The sequence below is a fragment of the Galeopterus variegatus genome, unplaced genomic scaffold, assembly GCF_000696425.1.
Source record: "Galeopterus variegatus unplaced genomic scaffold, G_variegatus-3.0.2 Scaffold968, whole genome shotgun sequence".
NCBI lineage: Eukaryota > Metazoa > Chordata > Mammalia > Dermoptera > Cynocephalidae > Galeopterus > Galeopterus variegatus.
In genome coordinates this window covers 56,987-82,069 of record NW_007727079.1, presented here as the reverse complement: position 1 = coordinate 82,069, position 25,083 = coordinate 56,987, and the positions used below count along the sequence as shown (strand labels likewise).

At 45.2% G+C, this 25,083-nt stretch overlaps 1 protein-coding gene across 1 annotated transcript in view; it reads left to right on the top strand.

Annotated features, from left to right (window-relative positions):
• Nucleotides 1–25,083, top strand: part of ADCY9 (adenylate cyclase 9) — a 122,604-nt gene that overhangs the window by 82,303 nt on the left and 15,218 nt on the right. The window contains exons 2-6 of the mRNA XM_008573823.1: nucleotides 2,530–2,720; nucleotides 15,029–15,133; nucleotides 16,129–16,346; nucleotides 20,761–20,863; nucleotides 22,556–22,764. Of these exons, the coding sequence (XP_008572045.1) occupies nucleotides 2,530–2,720; nucleotides 15,029–15,133; nucleotides 16,129–16,346; nucleotides 20,761–20,863; nucleotides 22,556–22,764 (826 nt within the window). The remainder of the gene's footprint in view (nucleotides 1–2,529; nucleotides 2,721–15,028; nucleotides 15,134–16,128; nucleotides 16,347–20,760; nucleotides 20,864–22,555; nucleotides 22,765–25,083) is intronic.

Sequence of the window (25,083 nt, the reverse complement as noted above, 5' to 3'; positions counted from 1 at the left end):
CCCCCCCCCCCCCCCCCAGGAAGAAGACCCCTGGAGATGACCCAGGCAGTGCCCTGCACGGGCTCACTTCTGGCCAGTCTCCCACATGCATCCCGTGTTCCAGCCACACTAAGCTCAGCGCCACCTCACAGCTATGCCTGCCCAGACCTCCCTTTTTGGAGGCCTTTCACAGACTGTTCTAGTAACACTGCCAGCTGGTGACAGCCGCCCCAGCCCTTGGACCTATTTGCTGTCCCCAGCTGACCTTGCTTCATCTTTTGGTTCTCGGCTTAGAGGGCGCTTCATCCAGTGAGGCTCTGTCTTAGTCCATTTGTGGTGCTAGAACTGAATGCCACAGACTGGGGAATTTGTAAAGACCAGAATTTGTTTTTCATAATTCTAGAGGCTGGGAAGTCCAAGGTCAAGGTGCCAGCAGGTTTGGTCGTCTGGTGAGGGCTGCAGCCTCTGGAAAGGAGGGACATGTGTCCTCACGTGGTGGAAGAGGGAGCGACAGAACCAATCCCCTCATTCCAGAGCCTTTATAAGGGCATTAATCCCATTCCCAAGGGAGGAGCCCTCACAGCCTAGACACCTCCTAAAGGCCTTGCCTCTTAATACTGTCATGATGGCAACACCTGAATTTCAGAGGGGGCACATTCAAACTGCAGCACCTTCCTTCCTAGTCTCCTGTGCTCCCTGGAGCTCCCCATGCCTCCTCGTCCTGGGACTTGGCGCACCTGGCTGTAGTGACACCTGCCTGTTCTGTTGTCTGCTCCCCTAAGCAAGTGACGGCTTCACACAGGTCACCATTGTGGCTGACACGTTCTCTCTCATCCTCCCTGCACCCCTCACAGTGTAGGCTAAACAGGAAGTGCTTAATGAATGTTTGATGAGTGAACTGTGACTCGGCAATCCCAGTTCAGAATAGCAACCACAAACCTCAGGGACTCATGCAGCGTGGCACACCTGGGGCTGGGGACTGAAGAGGCAAGCAGCTGCCATCCTGCTCCCTGAGGAGGGCTGGACTCAACGATGTGAATGTGCTGGCCACCCTCTTAGACCTTCTCCCTGCTTTAGATCTCACACACCTCCAGGAAAGTCCATCTTCCTTTCTTTTGCAGTTTTGGAGCTGCACGGGGAGCAGATGAATGGTTACCTTGGGTGATGACCCTTCCTGGATGTGAGAGGTGGCCCATTTCGAGCTCCCAGGGCAGCCCTTGTTTATGGGGAGCAGCATCCTTGGGGAGGGGTGCCCCATGCTGCTGGCATCTCATGGGATCGTCATTCTGTGGTCAGGGCCAGCTTCAGATAAAGGATTATTGATGAAGTGGTCCCTAGGTTATTTGATTAATTAATGTTAAAGTACTTGTTAAATATGTACCAACTACAAGAAACTGTCCTGGAAACAGTGGTGTAGACACATCACCTCTTGACTGACTCTTCCCATGATACCCCCTCCAATGACTTTTCATTGTAACCTGCTAGAACTTAAGCTCTGCATGGTGGGGACCCAGTTTCGTTCTGGATTTTATCCTGAGTGTGTGGCATACACCAGACCTGAAATAAACATTTATTGAATAAAGAGCACATCACTCCCTCCAATACATTTGCTGTCTGGCTAAATTCCAATATAGAATCTAAATATGTAAATAGGGTACATTTAAATATGGGAAAAAGGATTCACATATGTAAATAAAGTTTGCTCCTTTTTCAAAAATTCCTTGAGTTCTTCCTGGAAAACCTGCTCCTTCTTACTTTCCCAGCAGATAGTTCTAAATACCTGGAGCAGGGAGCTCCCTACCTGTTGTAGCTACCTAATGGTGTCACATGTATTAGTGTGTCTTTTTCAGCCTTCAGTGAGAATTGTAAAAATGTAGGTTAACTGCCCATTTGACCAACCTTTTTTTCCAATGGGAATTGTCTGAGAGAATAAAACATATGTAGACCTCAGCCTGACAGAAGTGGAGTGTTGCTGGAGTGCATGTTTGGATCCAGCAGAAAGTAGATCCTTGACAAAGCAGAATCAAGGGAGGTTTTAATCAGCCCTGTTGGTACGAGCGAGGGTCTCACAGCTCATGGCAGCTTTGCCGTCTCTGATGCAGGTAAGGTGGTCGGTGCTCTAGCTTGCTCTGACAGCTAGAATAAATGACTGGTATAAATGTCAGGGACTGGTATTCACAGATTGAAATAAACCCCGGCAGTGCCCAGAGTCGACCTTCAAGCTTCAGTGCTGCCTCTATGAAGAGGTCAGGTGACCCTTTCATGGAGGAACTTTTAATGCTTATTTTAGCCCCCAAAGGTACAACGAACACACAGCCATTAGCTAGAGAAAATGTAGCGTGAGTCAGAGGTGTGTCTTGCAGGCAGATGTCTCCCCGAGGCTGCGCCTCCCTGAGAAGATCGTGGAGTTGGTCATAAAATGTGACACATTCACATTTTCACTTTACTCTCAACTTTTCAGGACCGTGTCCCCGTAGAGAGCAAGACCGAGCTATATTTCAAGAAATGGTGGTTTCCTTCTGTGCTGATTGTAATTTTTATCCATCATAGGTTTGAAGACATACCTGATATCGGGTCAGAGAGCCAAGGAGTCTCCCTGCAGCTGTGCAGAGGCCTTGCTTTCTGGCTTCGAGGCCATTGACGGCTCACGGGTGTCCTCAGGCCCTAGGGGACAGGGGACAGCATCAGCAGGGAGCGTCAGTGACTTGGCGCAGACTGTCAAAACCTTTGATAACCTTAAGGTTAGTTTTTTTTTTTTCCCCTACTTCTAAAACTTTATATTAACTCTGCAGTAGAACATGTGCAGTAAATGGCCTTTAGGTCTGTGATGAGTGACTTGGAATGCCCTTTGATTTGGTTTTCATGATTTTTAAATTTAGTATAAAGCTAGCAGCATTTTGCATTTTTAATATCCGTGCTTTTTGACATACTACGCATCTGCATTTCACTTCTGTATTGCAAGAAGATGCTTCTCACTGTAGTTATTATTTTCTTTTTCTGTAACCTATGGTGTCTTTTGGGATTTCTATAAGCTAAAGATAAATGACAGTGAAGGAGATTCTCCTTGCATCTTGCTTGGAGAGCTAGTTTCTATCTTATTTCAGAGACCATTTTCTCAAATATTTCTGCATCTCTTGAAATCCACTGTTTCATGATTATTTTCAATTTTGTTGGTGTGGGTAAATCTTGTAACATAGCTTGCTGAAAGACTACAGGTTGCCAAGAACATATGGTATTCACTTATTGGAACAGAGACCTCCTGCCGGCTCTCTAGAAGTGCCCATTTCTGGATTAACATTATGTCATAATAAACTGCCAAGGAATTAACATGATCGACCTGGGCATATGAAGTCATTCAAGTTTATGGACTGTTCCTCAGATTTCACATGTGATTTAGTTCCCCCACTTGTACCTTCTGTTTATTTGTACTGTTTAAATTATTTCCATTTTTAAAAAGAGAGTTATAACTGTTCTACTTTACTGTTTCGTGCTCTCAGATAACAAAATGATGTATTAATCAGGATGATGGCCTATTTTATGGCTTTACTCCAATGTGTTCCAACATATCCATATTCATTAACAGATGCGAAAGCTCGCTATTGGCATTTAAGCTTACCAGGGTTCGTAATGTGGCCATCAGCAGGCATATCCAGATCATGTTACTATGTCGGAATCCATAGTGCCTATCATCCAGTTGCTTTTTGTAAGTATTGTCTTTAGGTTTATTGACAGCTCTCATATATCATTTTCATTGTGCACTTTGTTAGTTTCATGTAGGATTTCTCAACCTTGGCATTATTGACATTTGGACCAGATAATCCTGTGTTGTGGGGGCTGTCTAGTGCATTGTCAGCTGGTTAGCAGCATCCCTATTTACTAGATATCAGTAACACCCCCTCCCCCTAGTTGTGCCAACGAAAAATGTCTTCAGACGTTGCCACGGGGTGGGGGGTGCGGGGCAGAATCTCCCCTGAGTGAGAACCACCAGGCTTGTGGTGTCAGACCCTCTCTTTCCCCTACTGTGTCTGGCACATGCGTACCAGTTAACATAGCTGAGCTTCCCTGCGTGCCTGCAAACTTTAGAGACAGCTCCTTGCTTGGGCTGGTGTTTTGCAGCATCAGGAAGAGTAGCTCTTGGCTCACAGACTGTTACTACGCAGGGGCAGAGAAGAATCGGTGTGGGCGAGGAATTAAAAAACGTTGCTTTCAATATGGTTTTATTACTCAGGGAGAAATCGTCCTGCAGGCTTCACACTGAGCTGTATTTAAGTAGAGAATAGAGCTCAAAGCCAAAAATAACTGATTTGTTGTGCTTGTGTGCCATTTTAGATTATGTATATGTTTCTGGCTGGTAAGGGATACAGTTGCTGAGTTTACCATATAACATACTTGCAATTTTAATAACAGACTCTGTGCTAAATTGCCTTAAGAAGGTTTTCTCTCACATCGAAAGAACATTTCTTATTCTAATTATATATTTACTTTGATCTGGATGGTCAAAAACTGTTGAGCATATACTATTGCCATGTATAGACTCTCCAAGTAATAAATGAAAAGGTTCTGAAAACGCTGTGATCTATTAGGTTGGCTACGTTTATTGAAAAGAATTTGAGAAAAAAAAAAAAAAAAGATTTTAGTGCCCCTTCCAGGAGGGAATGATCACGAAGTTGGATCACAAAGTATGATTTCTGGTACATTTTGATAGTTTGGGGAGGACACTAGGATATCTGAGACGAGGCCTGTCCCAGAAAGTTAGAATCATTTGGATTCCACAATTGGAGTAGAAAGAGCAGGAAGAGATGGAAGACCTGGTCTCCACCAGCCTTTGCCATCGTCAGGAGCCCTCCTGGGTATCTGTGAGTGAAGCGTTATGAACCAAAAATGCTAAACTTGAAAAGCAGAAAACTGAGATCTGCTTTAAAAATTATATAGATTATAATCTGATATGTACTCTTAGTCTCACCCAAGAGTTTTCAAACAATAGAAATGTGAAACGCCTGTTGCTTGCTCCTACAGTCTTTGGGTGGGTTTATTTTACAAACTTCTCAGTGCCCCACACTTACGTCATTGGCCCATCATCTTAGTAACATTATCTGCACTGGGGTTAGCTTTTCTAAGAAAACGAGCTGGAATCGCCGACTGCTTCCTCCTGATCCTTTAGCAGGGTCTGTTGACTCTTCTGTCAACGGGCTGCTCTTCCTCTGTCGCTGCTGCCACCTCATTCAGCGGGAGTCTGTTCTCGTGTGGGTTTCTGTCACCACCCCACAGTCCGTCCTCCTGCCTAGCTGATGAGGCCTGGAGAAAGGCAGTGGCTCTCAAAGTATGTTTCCTCAGGTGGTAGAAATAGGTGTCAAGTATGAGAAAAGACTGTCGTCAAGTAAATTTGGGAAATTCTGGATTAAAGAACACAGAAAGGGTTTCTTTACTGCAGGACTTCTCAGAGCCTTTAATATGCTAATTGGCATTGCCAGGTCTCCAAAGGGAGCCGTGGTAGGCAGCATCTGCAGGCCTCTTTGAGCACAGATTTCTGCTTTCAAGCTACACCTTACAGGGCGAGTGCTGTGGGTTATATCTTTTGGGGGTATACTGATGGAGGGAAAACTTTCATGCCAAGAACCAAGAAATTAGAGAAACAGTGTTCAGTAAATATCCATCAAGTGAGTGACCACATGTCTTGCTCCTGCTGTTCCTCTTGCCTGCTATACTCATCGCTCTCCTCCCTCTAAACCTATCTTTACACATCACCGTTTGGCTTCATGACCATTTCCTGTGCCTCCTCTTGCTGATACCGCTTGTCTCCTAAATCTTAGTCCCACCACTTGGCTATAACATACACGACCTCAATCTCTGTTTCCTTCCCATGGGCACTTTGGATGCAGAGACCACATGTGAAATAATTGACATATTTCCAAATGAGCAGCACAGTGCCTGACATGTAGTAGATAATTTCAACTTCTTTTTAGCTGAAGTTTTTAATTCTTTAATGACACACAGAGAGATAGACTCTGCAGAGCCAGATTAAGAAGGACCAAATTCAGAAGCTTTGGCAGAACTATTTAGAACCAAAATAATGTCCATGAAAGATTTATTTTCCACCCCTAGTGTATGCGTACTGTATGTCTTTAAGTTATCTCCTAATTCATAGCTGGAAAATTCTTACCTAATACATCATAAAATGATCTGAGTACTTTCAATGACCTACCAGAAAATGGTTCTGATGTCAAAGGTCAGGGGTTTTGGCTCTGAGTTCACAGGTCAAAGGGAACCCTCTCCACATCCAAGTCTTGGCTTCTTGAAGTGACCAGCAGTGAGTGTCTCATTAGGAGGGCCCTGGCATTGCCGATGGGGGCTGGGGCGGCAGATACTGCCAGAACCATGGTGCTCTGCTCTCTGAGCCTGAGCGTGCAGAGACTCTAGAGTTTAGGGTTGGGGTATGAGTCAAGAAAGAGGCCAAGGAATGAGCCGTTAGGGATGAGGACTCCACACACCAGCTTCACAGAAGGCAGCTTGTGTGCTGTGGAGAGGGCCACGACTTAAAATGGAAGATCCTTCTCAGAGCCTTGGCTTTGGAACTGTGAAGATGTCACTTCATTTCTCTAAGCCACAGTGTTCCTCAGTGGGGGCTGTGAGGAGGAGGAAATCTCAGCATTGTTTGAAGATTAACTGAAGTGATGCTTGTGAGTGCTGGATCTGGGGTAGAGGCTCAGTCTGCACTGGGCCATGTGTTTGTTCCACCCACGCAGAGCCGTGGACATTGACTGTGGGAGGAGTCAACAGGAACCAGGAGGAGGCAGACAAGCTGTGCGGATTTGCCCTCCAGAAGTCACTGGCTCTTGGGAAGGTCTCAGCTTGGCCATTTGTGCTGATTTGAAGGAGATTCTTCCAATTACTGCAGTTGATCATTGCTGTAGGGTACAGGTGCTCTCTGTTGTGAGCAAGTCACAAACATGACATAGGAGTGTGGGTACCTGTGCCTGTTTTCTGTGACATCAGCTCCGCAGCAGATGTTAGGTGCCCATTTATGGTGAGCACTGTAAGTGCTGGACAGATCGAGAGTCCATATGTCAATAAAATTAGCTTCTCTAACTTCTTTGTGAAGAACAAGGAAGATGAAAAAGAAAGATTGGATGGGTGTTTTTTTAATCCCATTCATTTAATCCTATCAGTGAACCATTTGAGCTGGAAAAGCACCTTGATTCGTCTCTGAAGGACCTCACTGAGAACGCACCTGCATGGCTGGTCTTTGTGATTTACACTCATCAGTTATCCACGTGTTTACAATCAGGAATGAAGCTGATGGGGTGGATTTGCTCTCAGGGGGATGACTCGGAGAAGATCTGTCCTGTTTTTAGGGGTTTATACCTCCCCTTTGAGGCCACAGGCCCTGGGAACCATCCTTTTGTGACAGTTGCCATGACTTCTTTAGTGATACTAAATAAATGACCCCTTCTTCTACCCTTGTTATCTATATGTAAAATCATTATGAATAGGTCAGTTGGCTCAGTTGGAGGAAGTGGAGGGCCTTTTAGTTCATTATTGAAAAGATAATAGGTTTATATTTTGTACACACACACTCATATGTATAAAATTTAGAAATTAAATAAATATTTATCATAAACTGTAGTCTGAATTGTTGGTGGTGATGGTTCTGCAACCCTGTGAATATAATAAAAAACATTGAATTATACATTTTAAATGGGTGAATTGTGTGGTGTGTGAATTATATCTTGATAGAACTGTTAGAAAAATAAATAAGCAGATCTAGCCGGTTAGCTGAATTGGTTAGAGTGTGATGCTGATAACTCCAAGGTCTAGGGTTCAATCCCTGTATAGGCCAGCTGCCAAAAACATTTTTTTTAAATAAATAAGCAGTAGTCTCACTGTTAGCTCTGAAATGTGGATGTAAAGGAAGTTTATTTTAAAAGAACTTTTCAAGTTTTATCTATAGTTTTAGTCGTGTGTGTGTATTTCCTTCAAAGAACAGCTCTTCCTTACAGAGGAATTCCAGGTAATAGAAGTAGGAGGAATGAGAGGAGTGGAAAATCACCAGTAAGACACCATAGTCATCCCTGCTGCAGGCAAGATCCATCCAGGAATTCTAAAATCAGTGTGTAAAAGTTGGTTTTTTTTTTTTTTTAAAGATGACCAGTAAGGGGATCTTAACCCTTGACTTGGTATTGTCAGCACCAAATTCTCCCAAGTGAGCCACTGGGCTGGCCCCTAAGTGGGTAAAAGTTTTAGGAGAAACAGGATATTTGCACAGCCTCAAAGCATCTCTCTCTCACATATTTATTAACTAAAAGGGTAAGAATAGTAACTTTGCTATGGACAAGCATGGCAGACCCCACCTGTACCTGCTCAAGGTGAGCATCACCACTAATAAGACATAGCGATGTCGTGGACCTCTGCTGTGTGGTGCTGAGAAGGGCATATCTCCAATGTGACATCTTCCAAGTCCCAAACCTCCACCTGCTTGTGAGAAATCATCAGACAGGTCCCATCCAAGGACATTCTACAAAACTCCTGACCGGGACACTTGAAAAGTGTCAAGGTCATGAAAGACAAGCAAAGACTGTGGAACTGCCACAGACTGGAGGGGATCAAGGAGACATGAGAACTAAATGCAGCGTGGGATCCTGTATGAGACCTGGGAACAGAAAAGCGGCATTAGGGGGAAACTGTGACATCTGCATAAAATCTGTAGTTTAGTTAATAGAGTTGTGCTGGTGTTAATTTTTCAGTTCTGATAAGTGTACTGTGGTCACACATGGTGGAGGATGTATGCAAACTTTACTGTCTTTCCCACTCTCTGTAAGTCTAAAGTTATTCCAGAAACTGTATCTATGTATGGACTGAAATGGGAGCTATGTCCAGCGTCTTGTAACTGGCATCATCAGGAGGTGAATGAACACATAAATGAAACTTCCCAAAATACCAAATACTTTCTTATTGTGACTCTCTGATGGGATATTTCCACAATCTTCTTCTAGTCTGCTGGATATAATTTAACCTGCTCTTGACTCAGATGATCATTACCAGCCTCGGTTATTAAGTAAGCCCAGTGGTTGTGAGGGATCAAACGGGAAGTCCTGGGTTCTTTGATTCTACACTATGTGGCTTTGAGATCTCAGGTCTGAGTTTTACAGGTTTTCATCTGCTTGTTTGTTTGTTGTTTTGCCTCCAGTGTTTGTAGGCTGTCTGCTTTCTGTTCTTACAGCATCTGGGATGCCTTTCTTTTTCTGTGATAATTACTGATTCTATTTTCCTCTAATAATCTGCTTCTATTTTCCTCTAGTATTTTGTTAGCAGAAGTCACTCATTTTGAAGTGTTCATGCCTGTACCTAATCCATTAGCTTAAAGAGCAAGGCTCTGGCCCACCCATGGATGTGGTTAGCCTGGTGACTTCTGACCCCTGTCATAAGAAGTCCTTGTTCCCTTAGAAATGCTGCATGTGCGGTGGTTATGGTCGAGGACTCTGCTGCCTGGGCATGAACTCCCCTCTACCATTTTCCAGCTGTGTGACTCTGGGCTAGTCCTCTTCTCTGCCTCAGTTTCCTCATATGTAAAATGGGACTAATCATAGTACTTGCATCATTTGTGCTATGAGGAGTAAATAAATTGATACACGCAAAGCACTTAGGGTGTCATCTTAGTAAGTCATTTTTGTTATTATTGTTCTTGCAATGTCATTATGATTCTGTCCCTCCGTGTTCAACATGACTTTCGAATTTGGGAGCAGAGGCTGCTTCTTCTAGTAATACGACATCTTGCTAAATATTCATTTCAGCAGACTAAACAAGCAAAGCCAGGACTTTGCTGATGTTATTTCCTCCTCATTTCTAAGAAAAGAGGTTTCCCTGCTCCCTCCCTTGACAGTTATGAAAAGGGACAGCTGTTGGCTTAGAAGTGACTTATCTTGTGATGAGAAGTACCCTTGAAGAAAAAACTATTTCATAGCTCTGTTCCGGAATGTAGGATACATGTATTGAGATGCGTTAGAAACAATGCAAATGTGGCTGCTGTGTTAAAGAAATAGTTTGTCTTCTCTCCAAAGCCCACAGGGGGGAGGAGCAGACATAATCTGGGGAAATGCAGACTGCTCTTAGGACGTCTCCACAGGATCTCAGGTTACTGAGGCAACAGCCAGTGAACTCCTTGGCTCGTGGAGAATGCTGTTGGGAGGACCGTGAAAGTGGTCTTGAAGCTTCCCTTGGTGCTGGTGTGCCAACAGTGCCATTGGAAGGAGTCACAGCCTTGTAGGTCACTTCAGGAAAACGAGGCCCAGGAAATCAGAGTGCCAGGTTATTCCTGGGTCCTTCTGTGGCAGGCAAGGCCAGCTCGGTGTCACATGGTGTTCTGTGGCCAGGAGCCTTAGAGGCTGACAACCCCCATTGCGAGCCTTTGTGTCTGCAGAGTGGTCGCTTCTGCCTCGCATGCTATTATGAGGATTAACTGAGATCAAAACATGAGACTGCAAGCTGCGTGGACCAGGACCTGACTATTGTTCACTGGCAGGTCCTTAGCATGGAGGCAGTTCTAAATCATAGCAGCTGCTGTCTTTAGGACGATGATTTTTATCTAACGTGCCTGCCAGTGTAGCTCCCCTGTGAGCCTGCTGCTTAGGCATGCCTCCCCAGGTGGTAAGGGACCCCCCCACACACACACATCCATGGTTCCAGATGTCTGAAATGCTCTTCCCACAGAGGGCTTCTCAGCAAGGGTGGAGATGCCTGCAGCAGTGCAGGGGGACACAGGTGTCTAGTGGGTTAGGAAACATCTCACAGGGTTATCAGTGCTTGGCAAAAACCAGGTTGTAAAATATTTAATACAGATTAAAATTAAGCTGGCAGGGCTAGCTAGTTATCTCAGCTGATTAGAGCACAGTGTTATAACACCAAGATCAAGGGTTCAGATCTTTGTACTGGCCAGCTGCCAAAAGAATAAAATGAAATTAAGCTGACAAATACTTAAAGGAAAATTGCTGTGGGGGGTGGGGAGAGGGAAACAAACACCGCCTGTTGCATGGTGGGTCCCTTCTGGTACAGAAGGGGCCTCTAACTACAGGTCAGAAGGGAATATAAGAATGTCTCTGTCAGGGTTGATGGACTTCTCTAAGATTTTTTTTTTTTTCGTTTGTTTTAAAGTTTTAGCCAAGCAAATTTCCTCCCCAAAAGGAAAGTAAGCTGAGGAACAAATAGAATGAAAAAGAGGCCCATTTTCAAGCCCAGTGAGGCTGCCTGACCTGGGTGATGCAGGTTCCTGCCCAGGGCAGCCCTGCCCAGGAGGGCCTGAGGTCCGTAGCTGCTTCTCCTGCTATACCCATGTGCCTCCCATGTCCCCACTCCCTGGACAAAGTTGCTGTGGGAGTGCAGAGTGGACAGGGAACATGGTTCAGGCCATTAGGGTCCTGACCATGGCCTCCCCAGCTTGCCATGTGACCCAGACAAGCCCCTAACCTGCCCGAGCACAGCCCCTTAGATCATCAAGGAGCATTTCAGCTCTAAAAGCAAAAGCCTGTGCCTCAACTCCTGAGTTTCTTTCATGGGCAACTCTATAAGACCCCACCCCTCCATTACGACATTTTATCACAACAGGTTCCAAGCCACGTAGTCTCTGTTTGTCACAGGGATTGCCCACCTGTGAGTACCACTTCCCCAGCCTCCCCAGACCACTCCCAGTCTCCACTGACCTTCCAGCTCCTTTGCAGCCGAGACCTCCAGAGAGAAGGTGCAGTATCTGAGGTTGGGTGGCCTCGACTCTTACCTAAGGCAGCCTGTGTGGAGCATGCAGGGCCCCCCAACTGTCTTCAGTGTGTCTTCTGGGCCCAGTAGGTCTGATTGTCAGTTTTGCATATTTGGGGCTATAAATGCACAGAATCTGCGTTAAAGACAGTGTGCCATGGGCATTACCTAAGGAGCAGATGGCCTCCTCTTGAAATATGTCAGGTGGACTTGAGGAGAGAAAAATGCTTACAAACCGATGCCCAGAGATACCTTTAGAGCACATGGCTACAGAAGAGTAGCTTCCAAGGACGACTGTCCTGTCTGTGATCAGGGACATTAGATCACCAGATGAACTATGTAATAACCAGAGAGAATACCTAACAGAAGTTTTAATACTAAGTGCCAACACTTCCTGAGCGCTCACCAACACTTCAGGCTTTGTGCTGAGCCAGCACTTCCACCCGTCCCGCCCTTCACCCTTGGTAGACATCACCAGTCAGTCAGTTCTCCTCCACACGGGACCAGGATGAGGCTCATAGTCCTTCCCATTTCAGCATTCTGGGAAGTTGGAATACATGATTAGAGGTGGTGCCCCAAGTAGAGCCAATTTAAAATACCTCTGACATCCTTTACATGTATTTTCTCATTTTGCGCTTATAATAATTCTCTAAGGTAGACATAACCCAATTTTATAAAGGAGGAAACTGAGGCCCAGAGAGATCCCATACCTGTGAAGTGGTAGAGAACCAGGATTTGGTCCCTGACAGTTGATTTCCAAAACCAGTGCAGTGTGCACATTTAAAAGCTGCCAAAGAAATAACTGTTTACTATTTCACTCTGTCTTTACAAGATTGTAAAAGTCCCTGGATCTTAAGCATTTGACTGGGATTAGAGTCTCTCAAACCATGTCAGCCTGTCCCCACATACTCTACCAGTTGGTCCCCGAAATGGCCAGTGTGCCCCCTAGAGGAGCCATCCCCCCACTGCTGCCAACATCAAAGCCAGTGGCTCCCAGCCCTGCTAGAAAGCTCCCTCAGGAGTCTGTGGGGCGCGTCCGCTGGCATATTTACTTTCCTCCTCCACTGGGGGCTTGGAGGGTCATTCTGTGTGCTTGGTATTGGATGTTTTTTCATTTGAGAAGATTAGTGGCCCCACTGGCAAAATGTTTTGAAATTTAACTCAGCAGCAAGAGGTGCTTTAAAATAATTTTATTGTATGTTATTGACAACTAGAACATTTTACTCCTGTTAATAATGTCAGTTTTTAAAGAGCTATAAGCAGATTTTACCTAGGTGCTACTGTTTGCTCAGATATGTAAGTTAATCACTCCACTAGATATTTTGGCATGTACGAGGGGTCTTCAAAAAGCTCATGGAAAGATTCATGTTATCTTTTAATTCTATCTTTCCATGAACTTTTTGAAGTGCCCTCGTATATTTTCATTTTTTGAACGAATACCAATGTATGAATACAAACCTAGCTTGTGCTAAGTTCAGATTCACAAACTACACAACCCTTTAGAATCTTTATTTCTTTTAGTTACTACGTCACAGGCCTACGATCTAACTTGGGATGTGATCTGAGTCATATCCTTACCCTTAGGCAGTAAATGAAACTTATTTTAAATTTCCAGAATAATATCTAGCCTCCTATAATTTATTCCAATGTTTAATAATCCTTACCACAAGAAAACGGTTTCTGAGTCCTAAAAAAGTCTCTCCTGCTGCAGTTTATCTTCTTGAAAACTGTTAGTTGCTATCTCAGTGAGAGTTTCTAGGTTACCAATGACATTAATAATAATAATAAGAAATTTATTAAGGGTTAGAGCGTGGTGCTGGTAACACCAATGTGTAGGGTTCAGATCCCTATACTGGCCAGCTGCCTAAATAAATAAATAAACGTATGTTTTGTTGCATGCATGAGACTTGAGAACATTATAAAAAAAAGTTATTAAGGATATGTATACTGTGTGCCAGGAACTGTGCTAGACTATAAACATACTTATTTCATTTAGTCCTTAAAACGTGTCTTCAAGAAAAGTGCCATCACTCTCGTTTTACAAGATGAAGGAAATGAGGTAAAGGAATCTGAAGAAAGTAATTGAGCTGGGGTTGAGCCCCAGTTTGTGAGAATTGAAAGATTAGGTCTTCTGTCCCTGTCAGTACTGAGTCCTGTCTTCTCTTTTCTAGGTCAGCTAACTCCTACAAACTTTTAAGATTTCCTAGGCCTGTGAACATGTACCTCTGATTATTCAGCCGGTTTTGTGCAAATAGCTACCATCTCAGCAAGCTCAAGGACCTTGGCATAGTGTTCTAGGATAGGTGGTGGCTAGTTTATTTACTTAGTAACAGTTTCATTGAAATGTAATTCACATACCATAACATGTATGCTGTCAAACCATATAATTCTGTGATTTCTAGTATATTTGCAAAGTTGTGCGACCATCACCAAAGTCAGTGTTAGAACATTTTCGTCACCCCCAAAAGAAACCCTGTGTTAGTCCATTTTGGCTACGTAAACCATAGACCAGGTGGCTCATAAGTAACAGAAATTAGTTGCTCATGCTTCTGGAGGCTAAGAAGTCCAAGATCAAGGTACTGGCAGGTTCGGTGTCCAGTGAGGTCCTGAATCCTGGCTCATAGGTGGTCCCTTCTCAGAGGGTGGAAGGGACAGGAATCTCTCTGGGGTCCCTTTCATAAAGGCACTAATCATATTCATGAGGGCTCCGTCCTCATGACATAATCACCTCCCAAAGGTCTCACCTCCTAATCCTATCATTTGAGGGCTTAGGATTTCAACACATGAATTTTAGGGAATACCAGCATTCAGACCATAGCTAACCCCATTTCCCTCAGCAGTCTCTGTGCATTCCCCCAATTCACTCCCAGCAACCATTAATCTGCTTTCTGTCTCTACAATTCTCCGTTTCTGGACAGTTCATGTGGAGGGATCCATGCAGTCTAACTTCTCTTACTTAGTGTAACGTTTTCAAGGTTCCTCTCTGTTGTAGTATGTATCAGTGTTTCATTCTTTTATGTGGCTGCACAGTACCCCATGGTGTGGATAGACCACAATCTGCTGATCCACTGCACTTTGGGGCTGTTGTGGATCATGCTGCTATGCACTTTCATGTACAGGCTTTTGTGCGTCTCCGTTTTCACTTTGCCAGTTTGTTTTTGGCTTATCCTTGAGGGGTTCTATACACCTTCTATCTGCTTACAACCATCTACACAGCAGCAACTCACAACGACAGTGGGCTTGTTTGAATTACACGTTGTGGTCGTGCTTTCTGGGTGTGTTCCCATGCTCTGCGTTTTTCTTGCAGACCTGCTTTTCATGTGGAATCACATTTGCTCCCAAATCTGAAGATGGTGCAGAGGGAGGAGCTGTCCAAAACGGCTGTCAAGATGAGCATAGAAGTAGCACCAAGGTAACAAGCTCATGGCTGTTGTTCCCGTCAGTTCCTCTCCTGGCGCATCCACCTAAGGTGACATTCCTGTCTTGTCAACTTCCTAGTTTTGAGAATAACTGCTTTTAGGTAATGCCGTCCCATACCTCTAGTCCCCTGGGTTTTGAAGAGATCCATAAAGAATGGGATGGAGAGTCATAAGTAACCCGTACGAGGGAGACCAGTCATGAGCTAAGCTGGGTGGACCCTCTTGATGGACAAAAAGAGATTTAAAGCATGTGGACTGCAGTGGTTAGGGGAGCGTTTGTGGGGCAGGAAGCTGGATTTGATGTGGCAGAATATAGACATGCAAAGGGAGGAAGGGTCCTCCAGGCGCACCACGGAGAGGAGCTTGGCAGGAGGGAGGCCACCATGGGCTTTGAGACCAGGCTAGAACGGGGGCGGGAAGCAGATGAAGGCAAACCCCAGAGCCAGCAGGAAGGCTAGGGAAGGCTTTCTTCCCCAGGGAACCCCACATCTGTCACCTACCACCCTCCATCATCTGCCATGGGTCAGTCCGTGTCTTACAGCCACAGTTAGCAACAACACGAAGCCCCTGGAGTCATCCGTCTTTTCCTAGGCCACAGCCCAGCCAGCTGTGTGTCCTTTCCCTGGACCCATCCTTCCAGCTTCCCTGAGTCCCCCAGACCTCCCCTGAACCCTAGATCTGTAGTTAGCAAACTCCTACAACCTCGACTCTTCACTTGACTTTCTCTCCACCTCCTCACTGGCCCTACCTGTGATCTCATTTTCCTGGTTGCCTGACTCCTGGAGATGCCATTTGGGGAAATAGGATAACAGGGGGCAGCAGGTTGGTAGAGAGGTTGAGTGCTCAGATTAGGGTAGATTTACAGGCCAGATGCCCAGAACACAGTACAGTGGGGCTCTGGCATGGCAGAAGGGTCCAGGTGGGACCAGCATGTGTCTCCTGCCGCCACGTCACTTTCTGTGTTTGCATCCTCTTTGTCTCGAGGCAGGCTTCTGGAGGACCTAATTCCAAAACTCAAAATGGACTTCTGAGCCCTCCCAAAGAGGAGAAGCTCACCAACAGTCAGACCTCTCTGTGTGAGATCTTACAGGAAAAGGGAAGGTGGGCCGGGGTGAGCTTGGACCAGTCGGCCCTCCTGCCGCTGAGATTCAAAAACATCCGGGAGAAAACAGATGCTCACTTTGTGGACGTCATCAAAGAAGACAGGTAAGATCAGAGCCAGCGCATGGAAAGCAAAGGTTTGCAGGGGAAGAATCCCCCTTTTTCTGGATTGCCTTATCACCCATATGTTTGTCCTCCAATGTCAGCATATCACTTTGTTTTATTTTGAAATAACTCGAAACTTACAGAAACGTTGCACAAATAGTACATAGAATTTCCTTCATAGCCTTTGCCTGATTTAGCAACTTGTGACATTCTGTTATGTTTGTTTTATCATTCTCTCTTTCTCTCTCCCCCTTTCTCTCTATGAAATTTATTTATTTTTTATCTTTTCTAAACCATTTGACACTGGGTTGGACACATCATGCTCTTTACACCTTCATACTGTTTTTCTTTTCTTTTTCTTTTTTTTAAAGATGACTGGTAAGGGGATCTTAACCCTTGACTTGGTGTTGTCACCAAGTGAGCAACCGGCCATCCCTATATGGGATCCGAACCCGTGGCCTTGGTGTTATCAGCACCACACTCTCCCGAGTGAGCCACGGGCCGGCCCCATACTGTTTTTCTTAAATACAAGGATGTTGTCTTTTTTATATAACCATAGTTATCAAATACAGGAAGTTTAACACTGATGCAATATTTTATCCAACCTACAGTCCACATTCCATTTTTGCCAATTAATCCAATATGTTCTTGATAGCACTTTTCCCCTCCAGTCCAGGATCCAGTCTGGGATCACATATTGCATCATTTAGTTGTCATGACTTTTTAAAAAGTATTTTGAAATCTGAGACAGTTCCTCAACCATGCTTTGTTTTTCATGATATTAACATTTTTGAAAAATGCAAACCCAGCCCTTTTATAAAATATTCCTGAAGTTGGATTTGTGGGATATTTTCTCATGATTAGATTCGGGTTCTGTATCTCTGGCCAGATACTACAGAAGTGAAGCCATGTCCTTCCCAGGGTTTCATATCCAGAGGCACATGATTCCCATTTGTTCCTCACTAGTGATATTTATTTGATTAACCAGGCAAGGTATTGCTGGCTTCTCCAGTCTTTAGTTATTATTTTCTCCTTATGATAGTAAGCCACCTATGGGAAGATACTTTAAGTCTTGTAAATATCCTAGTCCTCATCAGACCTCCCTAGATGTACTATCCATTGATGATTCTTGCCCAAAATCTTTACTGTGATTATTCAACATGGCGATTTTCCAACTCCAGTGCTCCCTGCACATTTATCGGTGGTGCTCAGCATTCCACTGTAAAGAGCCCTCCCAATACAATGGATATTATTGCATCCATTTATCCACCTGTTATCAACCTGAACTTGTGCTTCCCTGCTTTGTATCATGGGCTATAATCCACCACTGACTGTCCTCACTATAATTGGATGCTCTAATTGTCCCAAATCTTGCCAATGGGAGCCCCTTTAGGCTGTTTCTGTGGCCTTCTGACACGGCCCCCTCATTTGTTCTGGGCAATTTCTTCTTTTCTAGCATAACAAGATGTTCCAGGCTCATTGATATCTTCCTTGCCCAGCTGAGGAATCAGCCGCTTCTCCAAAGAGCCTTGGCTCCTTGTAGTGAGGAATGGTATTTAAATACATTAGCTGTTGATGTCTAATTTTATGTAGTTGTAGTCCAAGAGCATACTCTGCGTGGTTCTAGTCCTTTTACATTAATTGAGGCTTGTTTTGTGGTCTCGCTCGCAGTCCATTTTGGTAAACATACATGTGCACTTGAAAAGAATGAATATTCTGCATTTGTAGTATATGTGATTCTTAAACATCAGTTAGGTCCACGTTTGGTAGAATTGTTCAGATCATCTGTCTCTTTACTAGTTTTTTTTTGTCTATTCTGTCAATTATTGAGAGAAGTGTGTTAAAATCTTCAGCTATAATTGTGGAATATTCTATGGCTCAAGTATTTTGAAGTTCTCTGTTGGTTGCATATACATTTATAAGTGTTACATATTCCTGATGAATTGATCCTTTTTATCATTTTGAAGTGTCCCTCTTTATACCTGGTAATGCTCTTTGCCTTGAAGCCTGCTTTATCTGATATTGATACAGTCATTCTAGCTTTCTCATGCTTACTATTTGCATTATATACCATTTTGCTTTTTTTTTTTTTTTACTTTCAACCTATCTTTGTGTTTGTATTTGAAATGTGTCTTGAGTGGGCTTTTTAAATACACTTTAACAATCTCTGCTTTTTAGTTGCATTTTAATATATACATTGGCTTTTTTGCCATACCTCTCTGCATTATTTTTCTTTTAGTGGTTGCATGGTTGGTTGCTCTAGTAGTTACAGATATACATCCTTAAATTTGTGTGGTCTTTTTAGAGTTAATATTGCATCCCTTCACTTTAAGTGAAGAAATCTTGCAACTGCATAGATACATTTCTTTCTCATTTCTTATGTTGTCCTTTCATTTCACCTTTTTAATAATCTCAGGTTAGTCTCTTGATTGCTTTTCTGTTGAGTATGATCATGTTTCCCTGTTTCTTTGTATGTCTAGTAATTTTGGTTTATGTTAATGGAGATCATGTATGGTGTTTAGAAACTCTGGATTTTGTTCTGTTCCTGTGAAGTGTATCAGTTTTTTGTTGGTGTGTTTCAGCAGACAGTTGATATATCTGAATTCAAACTCCAAACTCTATGTCCCCTGAGGTAGGCAGCAGCTGTTCTTTTAGCTTTAACTGGGCTAATTGGAGTCTGCAATACACATGCACACTTGAAGGGTCAGCCAGAGATTTGAGCAGAGATATACATGCAGAATTTCAGGCTTCTCTTCTCTGGTACTCTCCCTTCTGGAGTTAACAACCTCATTTTCCATCTGTGGTCAATCCAAAGTCTGTTTTCTAGTTTTTAAAGCCATTGAAAAAATATCTTTTCTGAGTTTTAGCCACTCTGCACATGGGACTGACTAATGACTGTCTTCAGGACAAAAAAAAAAAAAAAAGGTAAAAAACATGAAATTCACCTGTTGCTGTTCTCTTCTTCCAAGTGTGACTTCCCTCCATTCTCTACCTGCTCTGGTATCTCTCCAGTACCTTCCAGGAGTTGCTTTTATATTTTGTCCACAGTTATAGTTGTTTTCTGTGAGAGGGTTGGCCCAAACATCACTGTCTTCCATTCCCAGAAGTGGAACCTCCCACAGTTTATTTAAAAGGAGCAGCACAGCTCACGGCAGTGTTGAGTCTGCCTCGACTGCTAAGACATGGCTTTTGCATATCCTCCTTACTGCTGTTTTGTTGTTTTCCCTCTGTCCACACTTCCTCAGTGGAAGGGAGGAGGGAGGGTCAATATCAGGGGACAGAATTTTCTGTCTCCTGAGTCTAAGAATAAATAAGTTACTGCACACTTGTCACAGAAAAGAGAGAGTCATCCACTATGCTGCAAGAAAAGGAAAGCGTATACATGTGGTGATCCCTACTTGTGTTAGGCACACACTAGGCACTTTACGTATTTTGTCTGATTTAATTTAATTTTTTTTTCCTTTTTTTTTGTCTTTTTTCGTGACCGGCAACGGGATCGCAACCCTCGGTGTTGCGCCCGCACCACGCTCAACCAGTGAGCGGACCGGTCTCCACATGGGATCCAAACCCTCGGCGGGAGCGATGCCACGCTCCCAAGCGCTGCACTCCACCGAGTACACCACCGGGCCGGCCCTAATTTTAATAGTTACTGTACACAAAAGAGAGCCTACACCCCACAGCTATATTTACCTTCTAAAATCATGTTAACATTTCCTGAAATTTATAGTAATTTTCCACAGTATAAAAAAGGATATCACTATTTGCTGGCAATTCATAAAAGAATGAGAGAGTCATGTAAAGTAGCTTTGATTTCTCTGCTATTAAAATCATTGAGCTTTATCATTTTTCAGGTTTCACACGCAATTCTGCATATGTGACAATAGCGCCAAAATTACACTAACTATAAACACAATTTTGTGATAACAACCTGTCAACTTTCATGTGGTAATTACTGTCAGTTCTCTGAATGACAGGAGAGCTGGTTCTGAGTTATGTTTTCATCTGAAGCCTCCAAATCAATATAAATACTCTCAGTTCAGGGATCTGCTGGTTCTTCAGAAAAGATCATTTCACAGAATAAAAAAGGTGCTTTCATCTTCTTCCTATCCTGGATGCGAGGAACATGTTTTCAAAAGCAAGGCTCTAACGATGTGTGTTATAATCATGGTAAATGGTCATTCTTTGCTGGAGGTGAGAACATTAAATGTGATTATGTTTAGAAACACAAAGGACTTTCCAGAGATATGCTTTAAAAAGGGGCCGTTGAGTGACATCTATTACATAGTGACTTTTAGGTGAAGATTTTGTGATGTGCTTAATGAATGGTGTCTTGATAGCTAATTGCAGTCTTCTGATAAAATAAATACCGTGATTGTGCTGTATGTTGATCAGTTGAATTTGTTGTGTCTTCTAGCCTGATGAAAGATTATTTTTTTAAGCCGCCCATTAATCAGTTCAGCCTGAACTTCCTGGATCAGGAGCTGGAGCGATCCTACAGGGTCAGCTATCAAGAAGAGGTGTGTTTTTCCTTATAATTTTACTAAAGAAATTTGTTCTCACTGAGCCACTCATGATTAGTTTTGAACTTTAGCAAGTGACAGGAGAATGAAGGCTGATATTGACTTCTGGCAATCTGTAAATCCTAAGTTGTAACTATATAGGAATCTATCTTCACAAGGGAGAAAAACCAGGCTGGCCGGTTAGTTCTGTTGGTTAGAGTGCTGCCTTGTAACACCAAGGTCAAGGGTTTGAATCCCTGTACTGACCAGCCGCCAAAAACAAACAAACAAACAAACAAAAAAGGGATAAAACCAAACCTTCCTGTGGTCCTTTGTTTGAAAGCACTGCCTCATTGCCAGACCCTTCTTCTGTAGCTGGTGTCCCCAGCCCTGGCTGCTCCCGCCACACCTGCCCTGGTCTCTTGAGTGAGACTTCACCACGATGTGTCGTCTGTCTGCTTTCTTCTCTCTGCCTCTCTACTACCTCAACTCTCAGCTCAACCATCATTTATCCTGAGAGACCTTCCCTGACCCCCAGGCTGGATTTTGCTCTCCCGTTATACTTCTTTGCACAAATCCCATTTTGGAGTTTTTGTGTGGTCTTTGAGTCATGTGTCCCCCTCCCTGGACTCTCAACTCCACAAGGCAGGACCCCGTCTCTTGTTCTTACCCCACCCCAGCAGCCAATCCCGTCCCCACACCCACAAGGGCTCAGGAGGCGTTTGTTGAAAGAAAGAAACACAAGGACTTGGAGGCTGCTTTGAATTCTAAGCAGCCAGATCCCTGCATTCTTTCTTCTGGGTCCAAACGCAACCTCTCTGAGTACTTCATAGTCAAAACTGCATCATGCCCTCCCCACCCCAGAGCCAAGAGGAGTTTTCATTCAAATTTCATCACCTGGCTAGATGATCTTCAGTCGCCTCCTAACCCTGGCCTCCTGGTCTGCACACCAAGATTGGTAGCACCTTCTTTCCACGGGCTGCTGTGAGCACTGATGATCTGGCCACAAAAGGGCCCAATGGGGCCGGGAACTAGTCCTGGACATGTTAGGGTCATTATTTTCTCCCTCCTAATTCCCTAGCAGTGTGGGCGTGCCTCTTCATTATACCTAACATGTGCCGTGAGTCCTCTGCTGCCCTTCCTGCCAGTGGGCGCGAGCTCCCGAGGGTGCTGCTGCCCATCTGCCCCCAGCACCGGCTCCCAAGGGAAGCCTCTCTCACGAACCACCATGTGCACTCATCTGACAGGCGCCATCTTACAGGCGCCAACTTTCATCCGCTGCTGCCCATATCCCCGCCTGTGACTTCTGTCCTGAAGCCAGCTTTCATACCACTGAACCTGGGACCCAGCTGTTCAGTGGAAGCTTCCAGCACGTGGCTCCATGGGACCACCTTCACAGAGGCAGAGTCCTTAACTTTGCCAGCCCATAATTCATCTTTCATGCTAAACGTATAACATGTCTGCAAGAACGTACTGGTTTGTAATGGGTTGCTGTGTGACTGAGCAAGTTTCTTAACTTCTCTGGGCCTTAGTTTCCTCACTGTTAAATGGGGCAAAAGCAGGGAGATGGCCCACCTACAGCACTTGTCACCCCATACCTGGTCCTGGCAGGCCAGCGCTCAGTGCATGTGCACGTTGTTTCCAGCTCAGTTACACGTCACGCCCCCTGCAGCCGCTTCTGTTCAGCCCGTCCCCTCCCTCTCCGAACAGGTCATAAAGAATTCCCCCGTGAAGACTTTCGCCAGTGCCACCTTCAGCTCCCTGCTGGATGTGTTTCTGTCGACAACCGTGTTTCTCATCCTCTCCGTCACCTGCTTCCTGAGGTATGGGGCCGCCGCCATGCCTCCCCCACCCGCTGCCTTGGCGGTCCTCGGCGCGGCCCTGCTGCTGGAGGTGCTGTCTCTCGTGGTGTCCGTCAGGTAAAGCTGCAGGGGGTGGGACTCCAGCTTTAGCCTTTAGCTCCCTCTTCTGGCTCCACAGTTTACGGCTGAGCAGTCTGACTGCAGCACAGGGAGAGTGGCCCTAAGCCAGCCATCCCTCCACACTGACTTCTGGTGATAAGCCCTCATTCCCTCCCCCCTCCCCCACTGCACAGCGTCCTCCCTCCCCAACGCTGGCCCTTGCACAAGTGGGGACCTGCTTTACTGTGGAGGACCAGTGCCCTCTGCAGCCCCGACTGCCACCAGCACGTCTCTGGATCTCCTAAAGCAGACACTTAAAAGGGAAGAGTGGGAAGATAGGAAATGACAACAGGAGGGAGAAAAGGAATGAAGTGTATAGGGAGCAACTAACAGGCGCCACTTCTGAGTGTCAGAGCCAACTATGAAGCCTCAGGAGGGACCGTAGCATTAGGCAGTGGCTTCTTAGATCTGACACCAAGTGTACTCCACCAAAGGAAAAAATAAATAAGTTCAACTTCATCAAAATTGAAAACTCAGTGCTGCAAAGAACACCATCAAGAAAGTGAGAGAGGGCTGGTGGTTAGCTCAGCTGGTTAGAGCGCAGTATTGTAACATCAAGGTCATGAGTCTGGATCCCTGTACCAGCCAGCCACCAAAAAAAAAAAAATAGCAAAAGAGAACCCATGGAATGGGAGGGAATATTTTCAGGTCACATCTGTGACAAGGGTCTGATATCTAGACTGTGTAAAGAACTCATACAGCTCAATGATAGGAAGATGAGCCACTTTAAAAAGAATGAAGGTTTTGACTAGACCGTGGGTGTTGCCAGGGCGGCTAGGCCCTCCAGACCAGCCCAGCATGAGGCTCACAGCTGCCCCAGTGTTTCTGACCCGGTGCAGATGCACAGGGCATTCTGCTTATGTGTACACAGATCACCCTGTGTCATCTGCCTCCTGGGCACCATGACATCAGGTGCTCGCGCCACACCACCTTATCCAGCTCTGTCACTCAACAGGACAGCTGTTGGCCTAGCAGAGTTCCACTAGCAATTGCCCCCAAGAGCTGGGAGTAAAAGAGAAATTGGCAGAAGGGCCCCGACCTTGAGTTTCTGTGACTCTTACCCAACATCCCAGTGCAGAAGAAAATAGCTTCACATCTAGCCCTGAGGCTTCCAGATGCTAGTTCCCTTTGGATTGGACAGGCTGGAGTACCTGCCCCTCCCTTCCGCACCCACCGTCCCGGCGCTCTCCAGCCCATCACCGAGGCCTTTCTCTGGCCAAGCCCTCCTCCCTTGGTTGAGATGACACTAAGGTGTGTTCTCCCCCATCTCCCAAATTCCCATCGCCCACAGCCAGCAACCCTCTCCACAGCATGGCCCTTCCTGCCAGCCTCTCCTCCACATCAGACCCACCCACCCCTGCGCTTCTAGGGACCCACTACCAAAGAAACTGCTCACACTCAATCCCTTGCCAGGGTCTGCTCTGTGGAGCCCAAAAGAGGCATCCCTAAGCCCCTAGTTTGTTTGGGTTTTTTAACTCTTTTTAAAAAATCAGCTTTATTGTGATATAATTCACATATAATAAACTCACTCATTAAGTGTACAGTTCAGTAGTTTTTAGTAAATTTACAGAGTTGTACAAACATCACCACAATATAATTTTAGGGCATTTCTATCACCTCAAAAAGAAACTCCAGGGCCGGCCTGGTGGCGCACTGCTACAGTGCGCGGCTTGGGAGCGTGGCGGCGCTCCCGCCGAGGGTTCGGATCCCACATACAGACCGGTTCCCGCTCACTGGCTGAGCGAGGTGCGGGCGCAACACCGAGGGTTGCCCTGACACTCAGAAGCGGCGCCTGTTACTTGCTCCCTATACACTTCATTCCTTTTCTCCCTCCTGTTGTCATTTCCTATCTTCCCACTCTTCCCTTTTTGCTGGTCCCGGTCCGGTACGGGCGCGACACTGAGGGTTGCGATCCATTGCCGGACACGAAAAAAGACAAAAAAGGAAAAAAAAAAAAGAAACTCCATACCCATTTACAGTCACTCCCTCGACATCCACCCTCCCTCCCCCCACCATGGAAGTCTCTGTCCACCAGAGGTCTACAGCCTTTCTCAGAGGCTTGCATGGTCTCTATACCTTTTTTTTTTTTAACCGTCTAATCATTGTTCCAGTGTTCCCTGTTCCTTCAGACCCAATTCCAAAGAACATGGGCTAACCCAGGTTTGGGGACTGCAGAGGGCTGGAGGATGGGCTGGGCTGGGCCCATCTGTGCTCACGCACCCCGTGCACACCTTGTTAGTGAGGCGGCCCCTGTACTCCTGAGTGGGCATTTGGTCT